This window comes from Nannospalax galili, unplaced genomic scaffold (genome assembly GCF_000622305.1).
Source record: "Nannospalax galili isolate Female #2095 unplaced genomic scaffold, S.galili_v1.0 scaffold445, whole genome shotgun sequence".
Lineage (NCBI taxonomy): Eukaryota > Metazoa > Chordata > Mammalia > Rodentia > Spalacidae > Nannospalax > Nannospalax galili.
In genome coordinates this window covers 2,150,186-2,172,246 of record NW_008354184.1, presented here as the reverse complement: position 1 = coordinate 2,172,246, position 22,061 = coordinate 2,150,186, and the positions used below count along the sequence as shown (strand labels likewise).

General features: G+C 53.9%; 1 protein-coding gene and 1 long non-coding RNA gene across 3 annotated transcripts; one reads left to right on the top strand and one right to left on the bottom strand.

Annotated features, from left to right (window-relative positions):
- Nucleotides 1-1,304: 1,304 nt before the first annotated feature.
- On the top strand, nt 1,305-21,030 carry Gga1 (golgi associated, gamma adaptin ear containing, ARF binding protein 1). 2 transcript variants are annotated; one of them, XM_008851300.2, is made up of 17 exons: nt 1,305-1,721; nt 4,908-4,992; nt 6,226-6,301; nt 7,210-7,308; nt 8,346-8,469; nt 9,220-9,320; nt 9,937-10,017; nt 12,355-12,492; nt 12,569-12,650; nt 13,185-13,292; nt 14,042-14,194; nt 16,956-17,020; nt 17,402-17,574; nt 17,986-18,179; nt 18,749-18,918; nt 19,146-19,256; nt 19,344-20,195. In XM_008851300.2, the coding sequence occupies exons 1-17, from the start codon at nt 1,679-1,681 to the stop codon at nt 19,452-19,454; spliced, it is 1,914 nt and encodes a 637-aa protein (XP_008849522.1). In that variant the 5' UTR covers nt 1,305-1,678; the 3' UTR covers nt 19,455-20,195. The 2 variants fall into 2 exon arrangements, with proteins under 2 accessions (XP_008849522.1, XP_029410975.1); XM_029555115.1 differs by lacking the exon at nt 19,344-20,195 and adding an exon at nt 20,885-21,030 and having other exon boundaries at nt 1,326-1,721.
- LOC115067398 lies at nt 7,315-10,035 on the bottom strand. The gene is made up of 3 exons (XR_003846813.1): nt 9,925-10,035; nt 9,452-9,586; nt 7,315-7,484 (listed from the first exon to the last, which is right to left on the bottom strand). It is a non-coding gene; the product is annotated as an uncharacterized LOC115067398 (long non-coding RNA).
- Nucleotides 21,031-22,061: the final 1,031 nt, after the last annotated feature.

Sequence of the window (22,061 nt, the reverse complement as noted above, 5' to 3'; positions counted from 1 at the left end):
AGGTGAATCTAGATCACAAGCCAAGGCCACAGCAGGGCGAGGAACTGGATTCACCGGTTCCTTGGTCTCAGTTGCTCTTTAACTCTTCGGGCACAGGTCCGCTGGAGAGGGCACCTGGGCCAGTTCCCCAGTTTTCCGCCAGGGGCGACGGAGAGCAACTGACCAGCTCCTCTGGGAGTGACACGCCCAGGGTGGGTGGAAAAGGGTCAGAGGTGAATAACTTCGTCTTGGTGCCGTCAGGACCTCCCCAAACAAAAAAGACTGACTTTGTCACCCCATCATGGAGAAGGAAGAGGCCCCTCTGGCGTTGCCATAAGGTTCTTTTTTTAAAACTGAATTTTTGTGTATTTCATACATAAAATCATCTTTATACTCCTTTACCCTTTCCCCCTTCCATAGCCCCCCCACACTGGAGTTCATACATTTTGTCATTTGTGTTAAGGCCTATTATGTAAAGTTAGTGTCCTGAGATGTCCCTCAGTGCAAGTTCTTCCACCTGGGGCCATAACATTCTTTAATGACACAACTTACAGAAGAAAAAAAACAAAACAAAACAAAAAAAAACAGCTAAACTTAGGACCAGCCACCCTGACCACGCCCCTAGAGCGCTGCTGAGATGGTCATCCCCTGAACTCACCTTACTCTTCTTGACTACCTTTCCACACCAGCTCTACCTGGAGAAACCCTTCACATCAGGTTCTACCTGGACAAGAACGTCCCTTTGTCTAGCGCCACAATCCCAGTTTCGGGAAAGGGGGTCCCTCCCGTGTTATCAGTACCGCGCAGGCTTCCCTATTCACCCGGCACGCGCGCGCGCGCGTGTGTGTGTGTGTGTGTGTGTGTGTGTGTGTGTGTGTCCCAGGCAGACTTTGAACCCGATTCTCCGGCCTGTGCCTCACAACTGCTGACATTACTGGCGTGCACACACACGCCCAGCCCCTCATCACCCTGTGGGATAAACATCTCTGGCCTTGTCTTTCTTCTCGAGGGCTGATCATAGAGTAAGACAAGCGCAACGAGTTCTTTAAGCGTTTGCAGGCTGGCTCCGACGCTTGCATAACCTCAAACTGAAAACCCGGCTCCCGGGTTTGTAAATGCAGAAGACGGCTCAAAAGCATGCCTGCAACACCAAGCGCTAAACAAACGTTAACTTAGCCGCGTCGTTCTCACTGCGGTTTCGGTGCCCCATCGCCCTTTTAAGGGACAATCCCACTTTCCCATGTAAGCGGAAGTACATACACCCCATCCCACCCCCCAGCCTGGGGTAGGGCTCCGGAAGTGACTTCAGAGCCCCTCAAGAACAAGGCCCCGAGCGTTGTTCCGGAAGTGGTCACGGGCATCTGCGTGACGCTGACCGACTTAGGGCGTCCAGCGGTGTTTCCATGGTGCCACCCGCAATCCCCAGGCTCTCCGCTTCCTCTCCCGCCTGAGCGCCGGGAGCTGCGAGGCCGCCTGTGGGTCCCACCCGCGACGTCTCCGCCGCCAGAGGGAGGGGTTGGCGATAAGGTGACGCTCTGGGCGAGTACGCCCGCGTCTCGATGGTGCCCCGCATCCCTGCGCGCCGTTCCGGTTCATCCGGGCTGATGCGGCCCCTTTAACCGGCGGAGGGCGGGACCAAGGAGTTCCCGCGAGAGCGGCGGGGGCCGGGGGGCGGTGCCGAGGCGGGGGCCCGTGGCCGATGGAGCCCGCGATGGAGCCGGAGACTCTGGAGGCGCGAATCAGTGAGTGTCCGGGAGGGGCGCGGGCCGGACCGGAACCGGAACCGGGGGCGCAAGGCTGGCCCCCTTCCCGGCGGGGGCGGGGTCCGCGCGCCCCTTCCTCACGCCCCGCCCCCGACCCGGGAGGGGCGGTGGTGTCCCAGTCGGCCGCTCGGACCCCGGCGGCTGCGCGGCCCGGTGCGGGGAGGGGCGCCACCCCCCCCCTTCCGATCTCCGGACCGCCGCGACCTCAGGCTGAGGATGAGCGGTGCCCGGAACCCCCGGGACGCAGAGAACAGCCCCGAACTCCCTCAGGTCCAGACTGCTGCCCAAAAAAACAGCCCCTCGAGCTTTCCCCTTGGCCTGGGGCCGGAGCCAGCTAGCCGCCTCTAGGGCTGCATCTCGGATCCCGGGAAAAGGACCCACTTTGACCCCGGCTTCAGTCTTTCACTCTGGTGTCCACCCGGTGTTTCCTTGTACCAACAGCTATTCACACTTGCTCATTCCCGGGTCCAGAAAGGGGCGGACTCCTGGCCCATCAGGTACCCCCGCTGCTTCCAGGATCTGGCGGTTCTGTGAGAACCCCCAAGGCCTAGGCTTGGAAGGGTCCCATAAAGTAAATCCAAGTTCGCTCTCACTACCCATGTCAGTCTTACTCTGCACCTGCATCCTAGATTCCTTTCCCAGCTCTGGCTGAGCTTCCTCTGCAGGGCCTTCCTTTCCTGTCCCTCCTCAGAAGCAGCTTCCTACTCAGGCTTCTGAGCCCCTGGCCCCTCCTCCTGCTCTCCTTGTCCCACACTGATGAGGATTTGGGGCTTTTCCCACCTCATTCCTGGACTCTGTCCTTGGAAGCTGCAGGTTGCTTCTTCTGGTCCATCTAGTGCTAGTCTCCCAAGGTTTTTCTGGATGGGGCATGTCTGAACCAGGTTCCCAGGGAAGCCTCTGGGTCTACCCCAGCTCAGCCTCTTATTTGTGGGTACTCCAAGAATCTGTGCAGGGTGGTTTGGGGGTCATGACCCAAATCTTAAACCAGTCTTGAACAAAGCTCAGCCCAATTCAACAACCCAGAGTTCCAAACTACACTATCCCCAGGAGTGTAGAGAGTCAAAAGAGGTGGGTGGTAGAAGGAGTCGAGGCCATTGATAGCTCCACTTCTCACAAGTGGCCAGGTCTCAGGAGGTCAGAGGCAAGGGTGGCTTCTGGGGAGGAAAGATGACATTGTCACCGTCGTAGAGACACACCCGTTTGTGAAACACCTCACTCTCTCCTTGAGTATTGTCCTCTGCTCCCCTAGGTAGAGTTGGGAGGGCTGGGGGCAGGGGAGGTTGGTTCATGTCCTTGAACTTGAAGATTCTCTAAGCTGGATGCTGGGGAGAAACTGATCTTGTGAGGCCAGAGCTTCCTCTTCACTGGCTCCTAACTCTGCATTCAGCATCTCCACCCTCACTGGGGTCACATGCCTGTGACGCTTTGAGGAACTTCCTGTTTTAGCCCTTCCCCACGCTGTCATTTGAGGTGCCAGCACCCCTGTACATTCTCTCTGTTCCAGACTGGGGTCTGTAGGTCCAGTGTCCAGACTTAGGCCATAATGGGGAAACTGGAAGATGGTAGATGGGCAGCCTTCCCCCAAGGAGACAGGGCATGTTCCTTTTATCCCCAGGGACTCAGCAGGGGCTTCTGTTCCTCTTTGGGACTGGAGGTTCCCACAGAGCTCCTGGAATAGATTGGTGCCAAAAGAAAGTGCTTCTTCAGCTCTGCCTAGGTGCATCGCCTCTGCACCCTGAACTAGCAGCCCACCATCATCTGTCCTCTTCCCCATTACGTATTGAGATTGTTCATCTGCGTGGTCTGTCTGGCCCTGAGCTCACTTCAGGAGAACAGGGCTTTTGTCCACCACTGTATATCTTGAATAAATATGGATCAGATGAATGGCTATCAGGCATTAGGGGTGTTCTAGGCCTCCTGGCACAGCATAGAACCCAACTGGACAGATGGCACATGCTGGTCCCCAGCCCCCTCCTGGCCACAGAGCTCTCACTGCCTCACCTCCTGGTTTATGTCCCTTCACACCCCGTGTGGTACTCAGCCTGAGCAGAAATGGCTGGGGACAGGTGAGGCCTGCCTCAGACTTACCATGCACAAAGCATTTTGTCATCTAGCCTATGTTTTGCTCTGGCTTTACAAGTGGGGAAGTAGAGGTTCAGGGAAGTTATGTCACCCATCAGATCTTGGTTTAGCCAATGTCAAGGGCCAGGAGGGAGACTGCCTGGTCTTGTTTACCATTCCCCTCTTAGCCTCTCCTCATTCCTGCACTCTGACTTCCCCGGGTTCACCCAGTCTGCCTGCCTCTGATCCCTCATCCATTCATTCATTCACTCATTCACTGAGGACAGGTGGCTGTGTCCACAGTGGCAGGGTACACTGTAGCAGTGTGCAGTAGCCCACTTGCGTCCACAGTAAAGGACACAGAGATGTGACCTAGTACTACCACTGCCACCCTGGGCAGGAGAGGAGGCCTGGGGAAGATCACTGGGGAGAGTAGACCTGAGCCACCCCCCAGGGATGAGGGCAGGCAGAACCAGGCCTGTTGTCATAGGGCACACTACTTTCCCAGGCCGGTGGTGCTTGGCTATCCGTGTCTCTGTCCTTCACCTGGCAAATGAGCCCTCCTCAGCCTAATTAACTCCTTCCAGGCTCTGTTGGAATGTTGCTTTTCTAGGCAGTTGCCCTGTCCCCAGGCTGACCCCAGACTCTGGGCCCCAGTAGTTCCTTGGCCTCTGACTTTTCCTTGAGAGCCTGGTTTCCCTTGGCCCACTGCCCAGCCCTACTGCTCCTTGAGGACAAGACCCTGGCTTTTTCCTTGCTCCTGAATCTCCTGAGCACAGATTCTAAGAAAATAAGAGGGACACTGTTCTCTAGAGCAGAATCAGAGGTGGTGAAGTCAGCATGGTGGGCTGTGTCTGTGGGGGCTGGCCCTGGATGCAGTCTACGAAGGTGGAGCCCTTGAGTGGGAAGCCAAGGGAAGCTGCAGCCATATGTTCTGCCCGCTGACTCCACTGCAGTGTCAATGCTCAGGCTTGGAGCTATCCAACAGGAAGCAAAGGGAAGCCTCTTCCACGTGCTGAATCCATCCTGATCATGCTAGTTGTGGACTAGAATTAGGGCAGCAGGAATCCCACTGGCCCATACTGACACCCTCTCCTCCTGCAGACAGAGCCACAAACCCCCTGAACAAAGAGCTGAATTGGGCCAGCATCAACGGCTTCTGTGAGCAGCTCAACGAAGACTTTGAGGGGTAGGTGTCCCCCATTTGACTGACAAACTCAGCAGTGCACAGCATGCCCCTGCTGTGCAAATTCTAGAGCCTGGCCCTGGGCAGAGACACTTGGCTAGCTAAAGCTCCAGTTTTCATTCTAAATGCAGTCATAATTAATGGAGCTAGTGGACCTTTGTGCTAGGGGCCACATGTATGCCACCTTCTGAGGAGGCCTTCCTGGACCCATCTTACAGGTAGCAGTAGCTCAGGAAACATGGCTGTTTGCCTCAGGATCTCACCAGGGCACTGGCAGTCCTGAGCTTAGTCAACTCTATCCCTCCTTTCATCTAATGGTCTGTTTGGGTCCTCCCAAAGGGTGACCTACACCCTCAGCAGGCCCTTTGTGCAAGGAAGAATTAGAACCACCTGGAATACTTGTCCAAAATGCACACGTGGGCCTCCCTCCAAATTTGACTGGCTGGGGTTGGGAATGGACATGCTAAGCCTCCTTGTATGCTGCTGGATGGTAAGGACCTCACCACCACGTTCTTCACTTCCATCCACATTGCCAGGCATTCTTTTCTGGCAGCCCTTGGGGTAGGATTCATATGGTTTGGAGCCAAGCTGATTAGCCTTAGATAAGTCATTGCTGGCTCCAAAACTCACTGTCCTCAGCTGTAACCTGGGACTGGCGATGCTGCCACGTGGGGTTATGAGAACTCCCCTGCCACTTAGGAAGGCAAGGAAGGAAGGAGCTTGCGAGCTACTTACATGGCCTCAGCACTCACTGGTGGGACAAGGCTTCTGCTCTGACAGTGTTACCAGCTCCACCGTGTACCTGCTCTGACGTCTCCAATAGAATATCCTTCGCCACTGTGAGTTCCCAGGGAACTCTGCTCCATGAAGACTGTGGTTACCTGTTGGTACCATTCCGAATGTATGCCAGAGACACGGCATTTAGGTTTTCTTGTTGGGTTTGCTTTTTGCTTTTGGTGGTGATGAAATTGAACCCAGGGCCTTACCCAGACACATCCTCTATCAAAAAGCAATACCCCCTAAAGAAATCTGAGCTTGTACCTTGAAGGTCCCTGCCTATGCCAACTACCTGGCCCTGGTTGCTACCATCTCAGGCCCTGTTGGATCTGGAGAGAAAGCTGGGCCTTTGTATGTACCTCACAGAACTCGCAGAGGGCTAAAGTCCCACAGGCTAGTATAGTGACCTTCCCTCTGTATGACTAGTAGTACTCCTGACTCTGTGTTCCTCCTACTCAGACCTCCACTTGCCACCCGCTTGCTGGCCCACAAGATCCAGTCCCCACAGGAGTGGGAGGCCATCCAGGCCCTGACGGTGAGAAGACTGCCTGGGATTCCATGAGTCCAAAGGAATTATGCCCAGTGGCCCAGGATAGAGGTCTGAGCCAGTCTCTGAGGTTCCCATAGCAGCCAGTGGGCTAGCCTCCTGCCATAGCTAGGCCTTTTGGGGAGGGGAGGTCCAGGGATTCTCCACTCCAGCTACATAGTGGTCACTTCCGCAGGAGGCGTGTTCAGCAGCGAGTCAGGGCTCCTTATTAGCATTCGTGTCTCTCTAAAGCTCCCAAGTGTCCTGCAGGGGCCACTCAGCCCACACAAGATTTGCAGACCCCAGGTTACACTGTCCTCTGGGGTGAGAGGGAGGTTCAGGCCTGGGGTTTTGTGGCTGTTCCAGGAGCAGCAGGGGAGGACACACTGTCTGTGACCCCAGCAGAGCCTGCATACCTTTTTCCCTGAGTATACAGGAACCTTGTGATTTCACAGGTTTAGGAAAGGCCAAAGTAGTCAAGTTGTTTTCAAAAACAAGAAACATAATGAGAAAAATAGTTTAATCCCAACACTCAGGAGGCAGAGGCAGCCTGATCTCTGTAAGATCGAGGCCAGCCTGGTCTACATAGCTAAGTCAGGACAGCTGGGACTACAAGGAAACCATATCTCAAAAAAGAAAAGAAAAAAGAAAGAAAAAGAAAAATAGTGAGAAAGTCATGTACACGTGATTCTCTGGTATAGCCCAAGCCATGAAGGAGCCTGTGGCTATGCTGTAGGTTGGGCAGTGCTGGTCACTCGAAGCCCCCTGACCCTGACCAGTAGGGAGGCGATGAGCAATTCAGAGGCCTTTGAGCCCCAGCATCACGTGCCTTTCAGTATTCCCTTCCTCTAGGTCCTGGCGAGGTTGGGGACCTCCTTGAAGCCTCCCAGGGTTCTTCACTGTTGCTTCCCTCCCAGGTTCTGGAAACATGCATGAAGACCTGTGGCAAGAGGTTCCACGATGAGGTGGGCAAGTTCCGCTTCCTGAACGAGCTCATCAAAGTCGTGTCTCCCAAGGTGGGCCCTAGCACACCATTCAGAATACTGGGTCTGTAGTGGGTAACCCATGCCAGGCATGGTGGTGTTCACCTTTAATTCCAGCCCTCGGGAGATAGAGGAAAGTGGATCTCTGCCAAATCAAGGCCACCCTGGTTCACGTCATGACTTCCAGGCAGGCTGTGACTAGGGAAACCCTGTTAAATAAAACGAAAAAGAAAAGAAAACCCTAGGGACTGAGCACAGATACAAATCCTTCTCTGGGGCTTTTTCGGGCTGAGTCAGGACAGCCTAGGCTGAGGGGGTGAGCTGCCAAGGAGTCGCTCAGTATTTGGGGAGAGCTGATCCCAGGGTACACACCTACTGGTGCTCAATGCACCCAGCCCAGGCTGGTTTGGTGCCTGGCAGTTCTCCTTAAACCCACCATCTAGATGTGGTTTCCTCGGGCTTGGGCCTTGGCATCCAAATCCACAAACCTGAGTCTCTTAGCAGATGCTGACCTAGCTGTGGGACTTTGGCCTGAGGAGTCTTGCAGGCCAGGGACATGTTTGATGCCTCTGGGACAAGGTCCTAGCCCTCTCGCCCTTCCTCTGACTAGAGTCTGACTGAGCCATCCAGCTCTGCTTCTCCCAAGAGAGGACCCTGCAGTAAGAGCCATGTCTCTTAGCTGCTAGAGATCGCATGTGGGACCTCATGGCTGCACACTTGCGTCTTCCCTCCTCCACCTGGAACCTTGGGCTCCTTGCTGAGGTCTCAAGGTTAAGTTGTGTGAGCTGACTGTGAGCAGGTGCTATGTTCTAGATCCCCGCCCTCTCCCAGCTCTGTATGCTCAGCACAGTGAGCAAACTGAGTCACAGACAGCTGACATAGCCAGTGGGTAACCAAGTTAGAAACTGAGCTTAGATCACATTGGGCTGGCTACAGGGGACAAGAGGATCCTGGAGGCAACAGGGCTTCCAAGGGAGTCCCCAGAAGGCATCTGGAATGGGTCTAGGCTTGGGGCTTCAGTGAGTAGGTCTGGGCAATATCCAAGGGTCCCCTCCTGTGTGCTCCTGAAGTATCTGGGCTCCCGGACATCAGAGAAAGTAAAGAACAAGATCTTGGAGCTCCTTTACAGCTGGACGGTGGGCCTGCCTGAGGAGGTGAAGATCGCAGAGGCCTACCAGATGCTAAAGAAGCAGGGTGAGCCTCACCGCAGGGGGGGTGGGGACCTGCAGCATGTTCTGTCCCCAGCTCGGGCTCCAGCAGTTTCAGGGGCTTCTGGGTCAGCAAGCTCACAGGTCTGCCTTTAACCTCGAGAACAGCCAGTGGGACCTGTCTGTAACTGCCTAGGGTCAGCTTGGGTGAAGAAAAGGTGATATGGGTTCAAACTTCCCCTCAGAGTAACCTCAAAATAGAGGTGCCCGAGAATTGGAGATGTGGCTCAGTTGGTAGAATGCTTACTTAGCATGCAGGGACCTCTGGGTTCCGTCCCCAGAACCGTAACTGACATTGAATGACAATCAACTCAATAAAATTAATCATAAGCTTCAAATTCGATTAATTATTCGCCAGAGAACTACTAGCCACAGCTTAAAACTCAAAGGACTTGGCGGTACTTTGTACTCCAGGTGTGGTGGAGCACCTCTATAATCCCAGCACTTGGGAAGTAGAAGCAGGAGGATCAAAAATTGAAGGTAACTGTTAACTACATAGTGATTTCAAGGCCAGCCTAGGATATATGAGACCTTGTCTCAAAAAAATATATGGGGCTTAGACCTTCCCCAGTAGAATTCAACAGGCAGGTCAGGAGTAGCCCTGCCCATCCAAGTCCAAAACTGGTGAGCTGATGAAAGACTGACCTCCCCCTCACCTTGTTGCATCATCCCTATATGCCCACCCTTTCACTCCTGGGTCTGAGACCTGACAGCCTTCCTAACTCTGTCTCCTCAGGGATTGTGAAGTCTGACCCCAAGCTTCCAGAGGATGCCATCTTTTCTCTCCCCCCTCCACGGCCCAAGAACATGATCTTTGAAGATGAAGAGAAGTCTAAGGTAAAGCTGCAGGGAGAAGCATTGGGGACTCGGCCCACTCTGTGGCTAAAGAAGGTGGTGCTGAACGTGGTCCCTATGGAGGGGACAGCGCTGGAGCTAAGCAGCACTAACTGCTGAATACACTGACTCACGCAGTATTGCCTTTAGTAAATGCAGTTCACCATCCCAGGGTCGTCTTGAGAAGTCTGCATAGCTTCCTTGCTTTCCATACTAGTTCATTAGCTTTGTAGACAGAGAAGTATTCACATGTGGGTAAGAAACACACCCTGGTGGAGAAGGACTGTTGAGATGAGAGTGCAGCACACATGTAGACATGAAACCCCTCTCCACAGCCAGCCCCTAAGGGCTCCCACTGCCATGTTCCTGGCACATGCTCTGTGAGGCTCTGAGAGCCAAAGTTATCTAAGGAGAACTGTGTTCTCAGGACATCTTTCTGTCATGCTCTGTGGGGAGTGTGAGGAGTGTCTCACTTGTTCAAGTGTCAGTCAGTTCTCACCATTTCATAGCTTTAGGGTCTCGTCCTGGGCGCATGACCAGGGACTAGGAAGTTGGATTGCAGCTCCCTCTCCATCCCCCCACCCAGTGCTACCCCAGAGTCACTCACCTGTCTTCACAGATGCTGGCCCGCTTACTGAAGAGCTCCCACCCTGAAGACCTCCGGGCAGCCAACAAGCTCATCAAAGAGATGGTGCAGGAGGTGATAACTGGCCCCGTGTACAGGGGGGAGGTGGGATCGGATGTGGAGCTAGGTCACAAAGTTGAGGCTGTGTGTGTGCACAGACAATGCTCCACAGTGACCCAGCTGAATGGCAGCCACAACAAAGCCTGACAGGTGCTAGTGAACCATGTGTTAAGGGGAAGAATTTCCCAGAAGCCTGAGTAAACCTGCTGTGCATGGACTTTTGCAGGGCTTGTGTCTGTCAGTATTGAGGCCTAGCATTGGTCACATGCACCTATAATTCCAGAATTCCAGAGGCTTAGGCAGGAGGATTATGAGTTTGAGGCCAACTTGAGCCATACAGCAAGACCCTGACTCAAAAAAGTTGGCTGGGTATGTAGTGCATGCCTTTAATCCCAGCACTCCAGGAGGCAGAGGCAGGCAAGCCTACCGTGGTCTGCCTAGGGAGCTCCACGACAGCTATGGCTACATAGTAAGATCCTGTCTCAAAAAAGTTGGGACCAGTGAGAGATAGCTCAGCAGATTAAGGTACCTGCTATCAACCCTGACAAGCTGAGTTCAGTCTTCAGGAAAGAACTGACTCCCACAAGTCCTCACCTCCACATACACATGCCATGGCAGTTAAGAACATTGGCTGCTCTACAGAGGACTCGGGTTTGATTCCCCGCACCCACATGAGGACTAACCATTCATAACTCCAGTTCTAAGGAAGGATCCAACTCCCTCTTCTGACCTTCTTGGGCATTGCATGACACAGCTGTACTTACATATATGCAGGCAATACACTCATACACATACAAATAATAAATAAAATATTTTTCTAAAGGTGGGAGTATATTGGAGCTTGGGACTGTATTTTAGTGGCAGATCACTTTCCTGACATGCATGAAGTCCTTGGGGTCTCTCCTCAGCATCCCCCACAAAAAAAAGAATTGGGCCTTAAATTATTTTTTTAAATACGTATGTGTTTACACACATACATACTTATACACACAAAAAAAAAAACGCAGATACTAGCTGGGCGTGGTGGCGCACACCTTTAATCCCAGCACTCAGGAGGCAAAGGCAAGCAGATCTCTGTGAGTTCAAGGCCAGCCTGGTCTACATAGCGAGTTCCAGGACAGCTGGGGCTACAGGGAGACCCTGTCTCAAAAAGACCAAAAAAAAAAAAAAAGAAAACACAGATACTAGTATATATTTAATATATGTTAGTTGGAAGTATCACTGGAACTTAGAAGGCTAAGTGATCAAAAAGTTAATCATGCTGGATGAGGTGGCTTACATGTAGATAATCCCCAAACTGGGGAGGCTAAGGCAGGAGGATTGCCCTGAGTTGAAGGCCAGCCTGAGCTATAGACAGAAACCTTGCACAAAACAAACATAAAATATCTCATAGTAATTAATAAGGTAGATGAAAAGAGGACAGATGTTCCACTTGCTACCCAGGCTGGGGATTAACAACAGGGAAATAAACAGACCTAAGTCTTCAAGGCAGGCACCTCTGAGGCAGGAAGGTGACCACCCACCTGCATCCCATGTATCCAGAGCATCAGATGACAGTTTCTGAAATTGAAATCGGTCCAGAAATCTGGACTTCTGTTTGAAATGCCCTAGCTCACTAATGGCAGTAGCAAGGAATTTTTTCAGCTGTTTTCAAAGTGGGTGTCCTCCGGAAGCTGCCAGTTCATTCTCCCCAGGAGGCAGGTCTAGTCATGGGAAGTTGGCCAGGCTAAGCTTGGGTCCTTGATTGACTGCCTGGGGCTCCTCTTGGTTCCCTTGCTGTACCACAGTCCTGAAGTTCAGGGTTGTCTTAAAGGGCTAAGCTGTGTGAGATGGCCCAGCACATGTCTACCTTTCCTTCTGCAGGGGAGGAGTACCAGTAAGCAGAGTGGGCCGGGAAGGGTGGGCTTACTTCCTCTATGTGCTTTTAAAGGCCTCCCACACTTGCTGGGCCCTCATAGACACAAGGAGGATACCACACTCATTTCTAGGTTGGGCATGCTGACCATAACAGTCCCCTTTCACTGTTGAGTGTGGGAATCCCTTCAGGGGACAGACACAGGGAGGATAGAAATGCCTCAGAACCAGAGGTATAGGGTGAGAAACTCCTGATGTGATTCCAGCCTATCCCTGGAGACTCATGAGCCCCTGCAGAGTCCTGGGCTGGGGACACTGTTAACAGTAGAAAGTGACACAAGGTTGGACAGAGTACTTGTGCTGGGTGGCAAGCTTCTAGCAGGGCATGGTCACACACAACTAACATCACACCCATCCAGCCCTCCCTCCAGACCCCAGTGCCATCTTTAGAGCCGATGGCAGGCCTGAGGCAGCCTCGGGCCATTTACTGCTCTACAGGACCAAAAGCGGATGGAGAAGATCTCAAAGCGAGTGAATGCCATCGAGGAGGTCAACAACAACGTGAAGCTGCTGACGGAGATGGTGATGAACCACAGCCAGGGCGCTGCATCCAGCAGCAGCGAGTACCTCATGAAGGTGCACCTGCTCCTTCCTGCTCCTAGCCCCCTCCCGAGCCCCCTGACAACCCTGACCTCACACTTGCTTCCCCCAGGAACTGTACCAGCGCTGTGAGCGGATGCGGCCCACTCTCTTCCGATTGGCCAGTGACACAGAAGACAATGATGAGGCCTTAGGTGAGCCCCAGGCACCTCCTGAGGTCAGGTCCAGCCTTTTTCCTCCACCTCCTCCCACCTCCCCAAGGCCCTGCTAGAGCCTGCAGTTAGAAGGAGTCACCACCAGGGGCCCCTTTCTCCAGCACTGATCTTAAGTTTCTGCACTTGGCCTAAGAAGGGAACAGAGGCTACAGCCCTTCACAGTCATCTCACTGCCCAGGAGGGCGAACACCCCCTTTCCCAGCCGGGGTTCAGTGAGCAAAGTGATTAGCTCAGATGACAAGCACCACCATAGCAGGTCATCCCACTGCACCCGTTTTCTGCCCCCTGCCATCTCCATCTCACTCTGCTCCCTGTATGGCTGTCCCCTGGACAACCTGGGTGCATTCCCACCTCTAGACCTCCATACCAGCTCTGCCTTCTGGACACAGTAGTTGCAATAGGATGCCCAGCCCTCACCCCTCATACACAATTTAAAGTGGGTATGGAGGTGCTCCTCTCTCCACCCAGAGGCCTACTCCTTCAGCCTGGCCTCTCCTCTCCTGCCTGTTCCAGCGGAGATCCTGCAGGCCAATGACAACCTTACCCAGGTGATCAACCTGTACAAGCAGCTGGTATGGGGCGAGGAGGTCAATGGCGATACCACAGCTGGCTCCATCCCTGGTAAGGAGGGAGCAGGAGCACTGTGGGAGTTCCAGAGTGCAGGGAGGGAGCTGGGGTGCATTCTGTGCCAAGCCTGCAGCTGTAGGGGGAGAAAACCTGAGACACAGGAGGGAGCCCAGGTTTGCAAGGACAGGCAGAAGTAAGGCTTTCCAAGAGTCTGGCACTTGCTATGTAAGGCTGGAAGACATCCCAAGGCCTGACTGGGTTCCTAGAAAGGAGAAGGGATGTTTAGACATGTAAACATTGCAGACTGCTCCAGTAGGGTAAAATGGCAGCACTGGGGTGGGGGGTTACAGGAGAAGTTAAATGTGGCCATTGGAGGGTGGGGAAGCCTGTGCAGAGGCAGCAGAGCATGGGCAGGGCCCTTAGGAATGAGGGCGGCTGCCAAGCAAAGATAGAAAAGACAGCCGTGTCCTTCGTAATGACATTTCAGCAACAGTACTCCCTTAAGGCTGTGTCACCTAGTGACACCATAGCTGTCTTGGTTGTCCAGGTCCTCACTGGCCACATCAGTGTTCACACTAATGTCACCTTTCTGGTGTGTCCCTGTCATTAAGCAAAGTGTGACTGTATTCTAAACACAAGTGCCACTTGATAGTTTGTAGGCAGTTCCAGTAGGGCTGCTGTACCCACAAGGGGGCAGCATGAGGCTGGGTATGCAGAGTGGGAGGCTGAGGGTTGCTGTCCCCACCATGGGTGAGTGGCCACCAGGACTTGCATGACTTGCATGACTCTCCTTTCTCATGCAGGGAGCACCTCAGCTCTACTGGACCTCTCAGGCCTGGACCTTCCTCCTTCAGGCACCACATACCCAGCCATACCCACCCGCCCTGGCAACCAGGCCAGCCCTGAGCAGCCCAGTGCCTCAGTGTCCCTGCTTGATGACGAGCTTATGTCTCTAGGTGAGGAAGAGGGTGGCTCAGGGGCAGCCTGTGGGTACCAGCATTCTGCATCCCACTGGGATGAGGACATTCAGGAGCACAGTCAGTCCATCCCCCTCAGAGGGTGAGGCTGGCCAGCTCTGGCTGCCTGAAGGACTTCCTACACTGAGTTAAGAGTCCAGACTGGAGCTGTCCAGGTAGAAGCTCAGCAGGTTCTCCCCCAAGAGGAAGGAACAGCGACCTCTGGGCTCTAGGCAGGTCCCAGAAGCTCAAAAGAAGCTGAGGCCAGAGCTGAAGGCATTCCGTGACCCCAGGGCAGTCTTGTGGTTCAAGTGTGCAGAGGGGACCAGGCTCAGTCCTAGGGAGAAGCCAAGTAGGTCCAGGCTCATTTGATGTCTATGTGGCCGGGGTGATGAAACCCAGAACCTCCAGCAGGCAGCCTCTGCACTAGACCACAGAGCTACATTCCAGCCCCCAGCAGCAGCCCATGAGCCCTGTGGAACAGAGGGGCAGAGGAACTGCTTCCTCAGAACAGCACTGGAGGCAGGAAAAACAGGTACCAGGCCTAGCAAAGGAATCTGAAGGCTGTATGGGAAAGCCACAGGGTGGAAGTGGGCAGTCACCCTAAGTTCTCAGCTAATCTGGAAATGAAAACAACCCAGGACCAGGGGTTGTGGCAGAGCAGGGTATGGCCTTGTGCTTAGGGTTCTATTCAGCACCACACGCAAGAAGAGAATGATAGGTGTTTTGGGCTCCTAGCCCAATCTACCCAGCATCCTCCTTCACAGTATCACTGCTGCACTTAGGTCCCAAGACAGTCTTCCCAAGCCACCCTGTGAGGTCAGGGCTATTAATGTCTCCATTGCAGAGGAGGAAATAGAATCAGGGTCTGAAGTAGGTGGTGCGATTCTGAAGCCACACTTTGCCCTGACCCACTGTCCATTAGGAGAAAAGGAAAATGGGGACTTGAAGTAAGGAGGGAGAAGTGAGCCGGCCTGAACCCAGGAGGCTGGCACATGAGCCCCACCCATTGCCCAACTCCATTGTTTTTTAAAAAGTATTTCTTATGTGTATGAGTGTATTGCCTACATGTAGGTAAGTGTACCGTGTTGTGCAATGCCCACAGGTCAAAAGAGGGTGTTGGATCCCCTGGAATTGGAGTTTATGGACAGTTGTTAACTGCCATGTAGGTGCTGGGAATCGAACCTGGGTCCTGCGCAAGAGTAGCCAGTGCTCTTAACCACTAAGCCATCTCTCCAGCCCCCCAGCTCCATTCTTAACCAGCAGTGACAGAGACATTCTGAGCCCTTTGAGAGAGGTAGGGGGTGTCCAATGGCAAGAACCCCATCTAGACAATGGCAGATAGGGAAGTAATGGAAGACAGATCTCCAGCCCCCCAGCATGTGGTTGTGGCAGAGCCACCTCCACCTCTGCATGAGACTTGAGGTGTGCTGTGTACTTCCTGCCCCCAGTTGTGTCCACAGAGCCCCTGAGCCTCCAGCTTCCTTCTAATTTCTTCTCAAAGGCAAAGAATATAGGAACAGGAACCAGAAGTAACTGGTCCTGCAACAGACAGATGGTGATGGGCAGGGTCCCATCCCAGAATGGGTCTGCTACTGTTGAGATGTTCGGTGGGATGTGTCTTCTGGGGTGGTTGCTGCTGTGGTGTTCTGTTAATGGTGAAGTTCAAGGAGGCAGGTCTCCATGCAGGGGCTCACATCTCTGGTGGAGAATGTCCAGGCTCCCATCTCTACTCTGTCACTTTCTAGCTTTGTGACCTGAGCATCTGTTTACTCATCCCTTTAATAGACTGCTAACACTGGGCATGGTGGCACAGGCCTTTAATCCTAGCATTTGGGAGGCAGAGGCAGGCAAATCTATATGACTTTAAAGCCAGCCTGGTCTGCATAGTGAATTCCAGGCCAGGTGGGGCTACAGGGAGACCATGCCTCAGAAACAAACTTAAAAAAAAATTTAAAAATTTAAAAAAAAAAGACAGCTAAAAACCTCATTATCTCTGTCTAAAAGTTGAGTATTGAGTAAGATCTGCTTCTGGTGAGCTCAGCACCTCAGGGACATAAATGTTAGCAAAGACCAGTGTTACCGCTGGGCTTAAAGGAATGCCCTGGAGGAAACCTACCAGTTGCAGGTTCCCAGAGCCCTTCATTGCCCTCCCAAAGAGCATGTGCTAGAAATAGCATCACTCATCTTTTCTAAGTCAAATTCGAGGTGAGCTTGGCTGGGGTGTCTGGCTGGCTGGTGACCTGCTTCTTCCATCCAATAGGCTGGTCCCCAGGACTATCCAGAGGGCCCTGAGGCTCCTTGGCACCAGATACTTGGCCTTGTTGACCTATGCCAGAGCCTTCAATCTGCCTTACTTACCATTGTATATGTGCTGGCACAGCACCTTGCCACACAGTCACTTGCCTGAACTGAGATCACAGACACCACCACCCCATCTCCCCACCATCCACTCCACTAGTCTCCAACATCAGCACCTGATTTTAGCTGCCAGCCAAGGGACAGAGGCAAAAGTCCCAACTTCTTCTGATGAGCTGGCTTCTGAGGGGCCTTGCCGGGAACAGAGGAAGCAAGTGTGGGCTGCTGAATAGCTGTTGGGACTTTGGTTTCTATTTCTGCTCTGCCACTGGTTCCTTCTGAAAGTGTGGGTTTCACCCCTAAGCTCAGAAAAGGGGATCCAGGGAGCCCCCAAACCAACACTGTTACCCTTCAGCCTCCTTGCCTCTGCCCACTCAGTCCAGCTGTTTTGCTTTCCCCACAGGGCTAAGTGACCCCACAACCCCCTCAGGCTCCAGCTCAGATGGTGCTGGGTGGAATAACTTCCAGGTAAGCAGGGAGGAGCTGGCCCAGCCCAAGACAGACCTAGGGGTAGGGAGGCTGGTGCCAGTAGCCTAGGGGTGATGAAGGGCCAGATAGGCTTGACAGGACAGGCCCACCTCAGGGAAGAGTGGTGCTCAGGCTTCAGCAGGACCACAGTCCCACCTTCAGGTTGAGATGGGGGCTCTTTACTTCCTTAAAGATGACTTGGAGTCCCTGGAGTATGGGCCCCAGCCAGGCCCAATGTCCTGCCTCATGGTCAGGTGGTCTGTGGTCCCCTCTGTTATAGCTCTCTCAGATGTCAACCTGCAGGGAGGGGAGGTTGTTAGGACATAGCCAGTGACCCTGTCACTTTACAGAGCCCCACCTCCCTACCTCCTTTGCCCACAGTCATCAGATGGCACCGAACCCTCAGCCCCTACTCCAGTCCAGGCCCCCAGCACGGACTGCCAACTACCAGCACAGGGACCTCCATCTGCAAGCAGTGGTCTGGACGACCTGGACCTCCTGGGGAAGACTCTCCTACAGCAGGCGCTGCCCCCAGAGGCCCAGCAAGTGCGGTGGTAAGGCCACCATCAAGGCCCTCGGTCCCCATTAGCCAATGACTCTGGTCATTGGTTGTTTCTGGGAGCCCTGGGTGTTGAGCCCCCACATGTACCAAACACTACACGTAGGTGGGCTCAGGGATAGTCTCATACTATGTGGAGCTGATGAGAAAGTAGGACTGTGCCCACTAACATTTCCCCAGGAGTTCATAGCCTCCTAGAGAAAGACCAAAGGGAGGGTCATCAGTGGGGGGTGCTGAGCCTTGGTGGCAAAAGGAGTGATAGAGAGAGGGAAGTGTTCTCACTGAAGGTGAGGACGCCCAAGGCTAGAGATGCTGACCTGCAGGCACTCAGCCGGTAGGCCAGCTTGTCTAAGGCCCCTAATGTGGCTACCAGAGGATCACTTGCTAATGGGCCATCCCCACCTAGGGAGAAGCAGCAGCCCGCCCCACGGCTCACCCTCCGGGACCTGCAGAACAAGAACAGCTGCAATTCACCCAGCCTGGGGGCCATCAGCCTCCTCCACACCACATCCCCAGAGCCCCTTGGGCCTCCACAGCAGCCCACGCCTACTGAGCTCTCCTTAGCCAACATCACTGTGCCCCTGGAGTCCATCAAACCCAGTAAGTGTGGAGAAGTGGGGTGGGAAGGGCTGGACCAGGTCAGCTCCTGCCCCCAGGACCTTGCCACTGGCTAACTCCAATGCAACCCCACACAAGGGCATCTCCATCCTGAAGTGATGCAAAGCTGAGGAAGACTTACAGAAGATGAATGCTGACCTCCTAAGGAAAGCAGGGGCAGGACTAGAAGGTTTCCTAAGATTATGAAACTGAACTTCAAAGATCCAGGCCCAAGCCTGGAGCATCTCTCTCCCATCAGTCAGTAGCCACTGATTGGTACTAGGCCTGAGCTGACAAACTGGCCAGGTGGCATTGCCACTTCCCAAAGCTCACTGTGACCCAGAACATCACACCCTAAAGAGGTGTGACTTCAGGAGCACGGAGTGGAACCCAGATTCCCACCACAACCCTTGACTAGCCTGGGCTGGAACCTGGCTCTAACTCTGCTCCAGGGTAGACATCCTGCCTTCACCATCAGCCCTGAGTGAGCGAGCCCTGGAGGCAAGGTCCTAGATGAGGGACAAGTAGGTGTGCCTCTGCTTACCCATCGCCTTCCTCCCCTTCTCCCATAGGCAGCATATTGCCCGTGACTGTGTATGACCAGCATGGCTTCCGCGTCCTCTTCCACTTTGCTCGGGACCCACTACCAGGCCGGTCCGATGTGCTGGTAGTGGTGGTCTCCATGCTGAGCACAGCCCCCCAGCCCATCCGCAACATTGTTTTCCAGTCAGCTGTCCCTAAGGTAACAGGCAGGGCTGACCATGCAGCCTTCCTCCCTCAAGGTGGGGTGACCTAGGGCTTGGTGGGCCACCAGCTGCTTGGGGACTATGGAGCAAGGTCTCCCTCACTGGGATGGCTGCTTGGGGACTATGGAGCATGGTCTCCCCAACTGGGATGGCAGGAAGCCAGAGGAGAGCCCTGACACCCTGGGAGGGGAGCTGGTTCCTCTGACAGGCCTCCTGCCCTCAGGTCATGAAGGTAAAGCTCCAGCCTCCCTCAGGCACAGAGCTGCCAGCATTCAACCCTATCATCCACCCATCAGCCATCACCCAAGTCCTGCTCCTTGCCAATCCCCAGAAGGTAAGGGCCCAGTTGTGATGGGGCAGTACCCCAGGGTGGGGCTGGCCTTCCCACCTTGACCTCTCTGCCTCTGCTATCTGTGGCCAGGAGAAGGTTCGCCTTCGCTACAAGCTCATCTTCACCATGGGCGACCAGACCTACAATGAGATGGGAGATGTGGACCAGTTCCCCCCTCCAGAAACCTGGGGAAGTCTCTAGGACAGAGGGCTGGGGAGAGGAGGGGGGCAGCAGGACCAGTTCCTGTTCAGCCTGGTGCTTCTCTCCTCCCTGTAGCCCCTGAGTGACTCTTCCCTCTCCCACTCTGCCTCCTCCCCTGCTGAGCCAAACCCAGCAGGAGGCTGGGCCTGGGTTTGCACTAGCTGCTGGGACCCCCATCGCCAGTGGGAGCCTGGAACAGGGAAGGGCTACATGCCCTGGAAGGACTCTGGGGTAAGGGAGGAAGCATGGCCATTGGGCCCAGCCCTGACCCTAGCCTGGGGTGGGGTCTCCCACCTGTCTCTTATGCCTTATGGAAAGGCCCAGCCATAACTTGGAGGCCATGTTGGAGCTGGGACTATCCCAGGCCTTCTCTGTGGGAACCCAGTGACTGGGGGTGACGCCTGTGCCCCTGGCTGTTTGCACTTGGTATGTGGTTTGGCTCTTTGCTTTTCTTTCGGAGTGGCCCTGTGGTCACAGTTGGAGGAGCTCCACCTGCTCCACTCCTGGGGACCTCACTTTGCTGTCAGGCCTCTTACCCGGCTATGGGAACCTGAGGGCAAAGCCAGAGGATGTGGCCCATCCTAGAGGGCAGAACTCCCAGAGTTCTGTGCTTCATTTGTCAGCTCCTGCTGGGGCCTCCGGTGAGTACCTCACAGCTGTCCATCTGCCCATGGTCAGAGATGGGGTCAGTGTGAGTGAGAGCTGGAGTATTTATGAAAATAAAATAATCTTTTCCTGGACCAGCTACTCTTGTCACCTTTCTTAGGGTTGAGGGAGGAAGGGAGGGCCTAGAAGTCGGGGTTCTGCGGACTGCCCTGTAGACCTCTGTTCTCATCTCCCAGCCCCCCGGCCCTGCACCAAAAGAGGCCCTGTTCAGGGGCCTGTGGTTGCTGCTGAGTCACTAGAGAGATGCTGAGCTGTGGTGGCCCAGAGCCTTCCCAGCTGGAAATGAAGGGCCAGGCCACCAAGAGCCCTCGCTGCTATAGAAGTCAAGGGGAGGCCCCTGGCTGCTCACTTCCTCCTTCTGTGCTCAGCCCTCAAAACACAACAGCACTACTACATGTGCATCCTGCAGGTCCTCTCGTTGGGCTTCTCCCAACCCCAGAGGCTGTTCTGGGAAGCAGGGCCCCAATAGCTGTGTCAGGCCTGGCTCAAGAGCTTGAGCTGGGCCCACCACTCCCAGTGACCCTCACCCCACCTGGTGTGTAAGGAGCTGGGCCAAACAGGGTGTAGAGGCCACACAGGAATCCCCAACAGGATGCAGTGAGGGGCTGGCCCAGAGCCCCACACACTGATCTGCAGGGAGGAAGACCCTGTGCACATAAGTGGGAGGCAGGCTGCCCATCCTTTCCCCTGTGAACAGCTGGACTATTACAGAACCCAGCAAGTCACACATCTGAGAAACCACTTTCACTTTGTCTACTCTGCAGTTCCTAATCTGAGCCTGGTTGCCGAAGTCCTCTCCTTGGATCCTATGGAAACCTACTAGATATGGCCTAGTTCTCAGTCCTCACAGATGAGGTGTTCTTCTGTCGGGCCACACTGGCCATACAAATAGAAGGCATCTCAAGGTGGACCATACTGCAAAAAGGACATGAGCCTCCTTCCTGCAAGACCCTACTGCATGACTCCCACCTAGATACAGCTGATGGCCTGTCCACATCCCCTTTCCCAGGCAGGGCCATTCCTTGAATGCATGTGACCCCCCCCCCAAGCACTTGGAAAGGGCCCCTAGCACCCACCTGGGGTCTCAGGATCATACCTTCAGTATAATCTTGTTACTGACCATTGAATGAGTGAAGATTGGCTCAGGGACATGGGACCATGAACTGGGAATCCCATGAATTGATGTGGGTTCCAGTGGATCTTTTTTTAATACTTTTTAAATTTTTATTATTTTTATTTTATGTGTATGCGTATTTTGCCTGCATGTAGGTAAGTGCACCCATGTCATGCAATGCCTGTGGAGGTCAGAAGAGGCTGTTGGATCCCCTGGGACGAGTTACAGACAGTTGTTAGCTGCCATGTGAGTGCTGGGATTCAAACTTGGGTCTTCTGCAAGAAGACAGTGTTCTTAACCACTGAGCCATGTCTCCAGTCCCCCCACTTTTTTATATTTTATTTTATTTTTATTTTATGTGTATGCGTGCAGGTAAGTGCACCTGTGTCATGCAATGCCCTCGGAAGACATAAGAGGCTGTCGGATCCCCTGGAACTGGAGTTACAGACAGTTGTTAGCTGCCATGTGGGTGCTGGGATTGGTCTTCTGCAAGAACAACCAGTGTTCTTAACCCCTGAGCCATCTCTCCAGCCCCCCACATGTGGGTTCCAAAGTCACAAGCTTGTTCTGTTGACTCAGCAAAACGCCCTCCCTTTTAGGTCTCTAGATTCTTTGAAAAGGACATAGGGCAGGCTGGAGAGATGGCTCAGTGGTTAAGAGCACTGGCTGCTCTTGCAGAGGACCAGCGTTCAATTCCCAGCACGCACCCAGCACACACATGACGGCTAACAGCTGTCCATAACTCTAGTTCCAGGGGATCCAAAGCCCTCTCCTGACCGAGAATATTGCTCGACACAGGTGCACTTACATACATGCAGGCAATACAC

Excerpts from the sequence above, each read along its gene's own strand:
- Gga1 (XM_008851300.2), top strand. The coding sequence starts at position 1,679 with ATGGAGCCCGCGATGGAGCCGGAGACTCTGGAGGCGCGAATCA. Across the intron at positions 1,722-4,907 it reads GACTCTGGAGGCGCGAATCA|ACAGAGCCACAAACCCCCTG; the intron begins GTGAGTGTCCGG and ends CTCCTCCTGCAG. Across the intron at positions 10,018-12,354 it reads TCAAAGAGATGGTGCAGGAG|GACCAAAAGCGGATGGAGAA; the intron begins GTGATAACTGGC and ends ACTGCTCTACAG.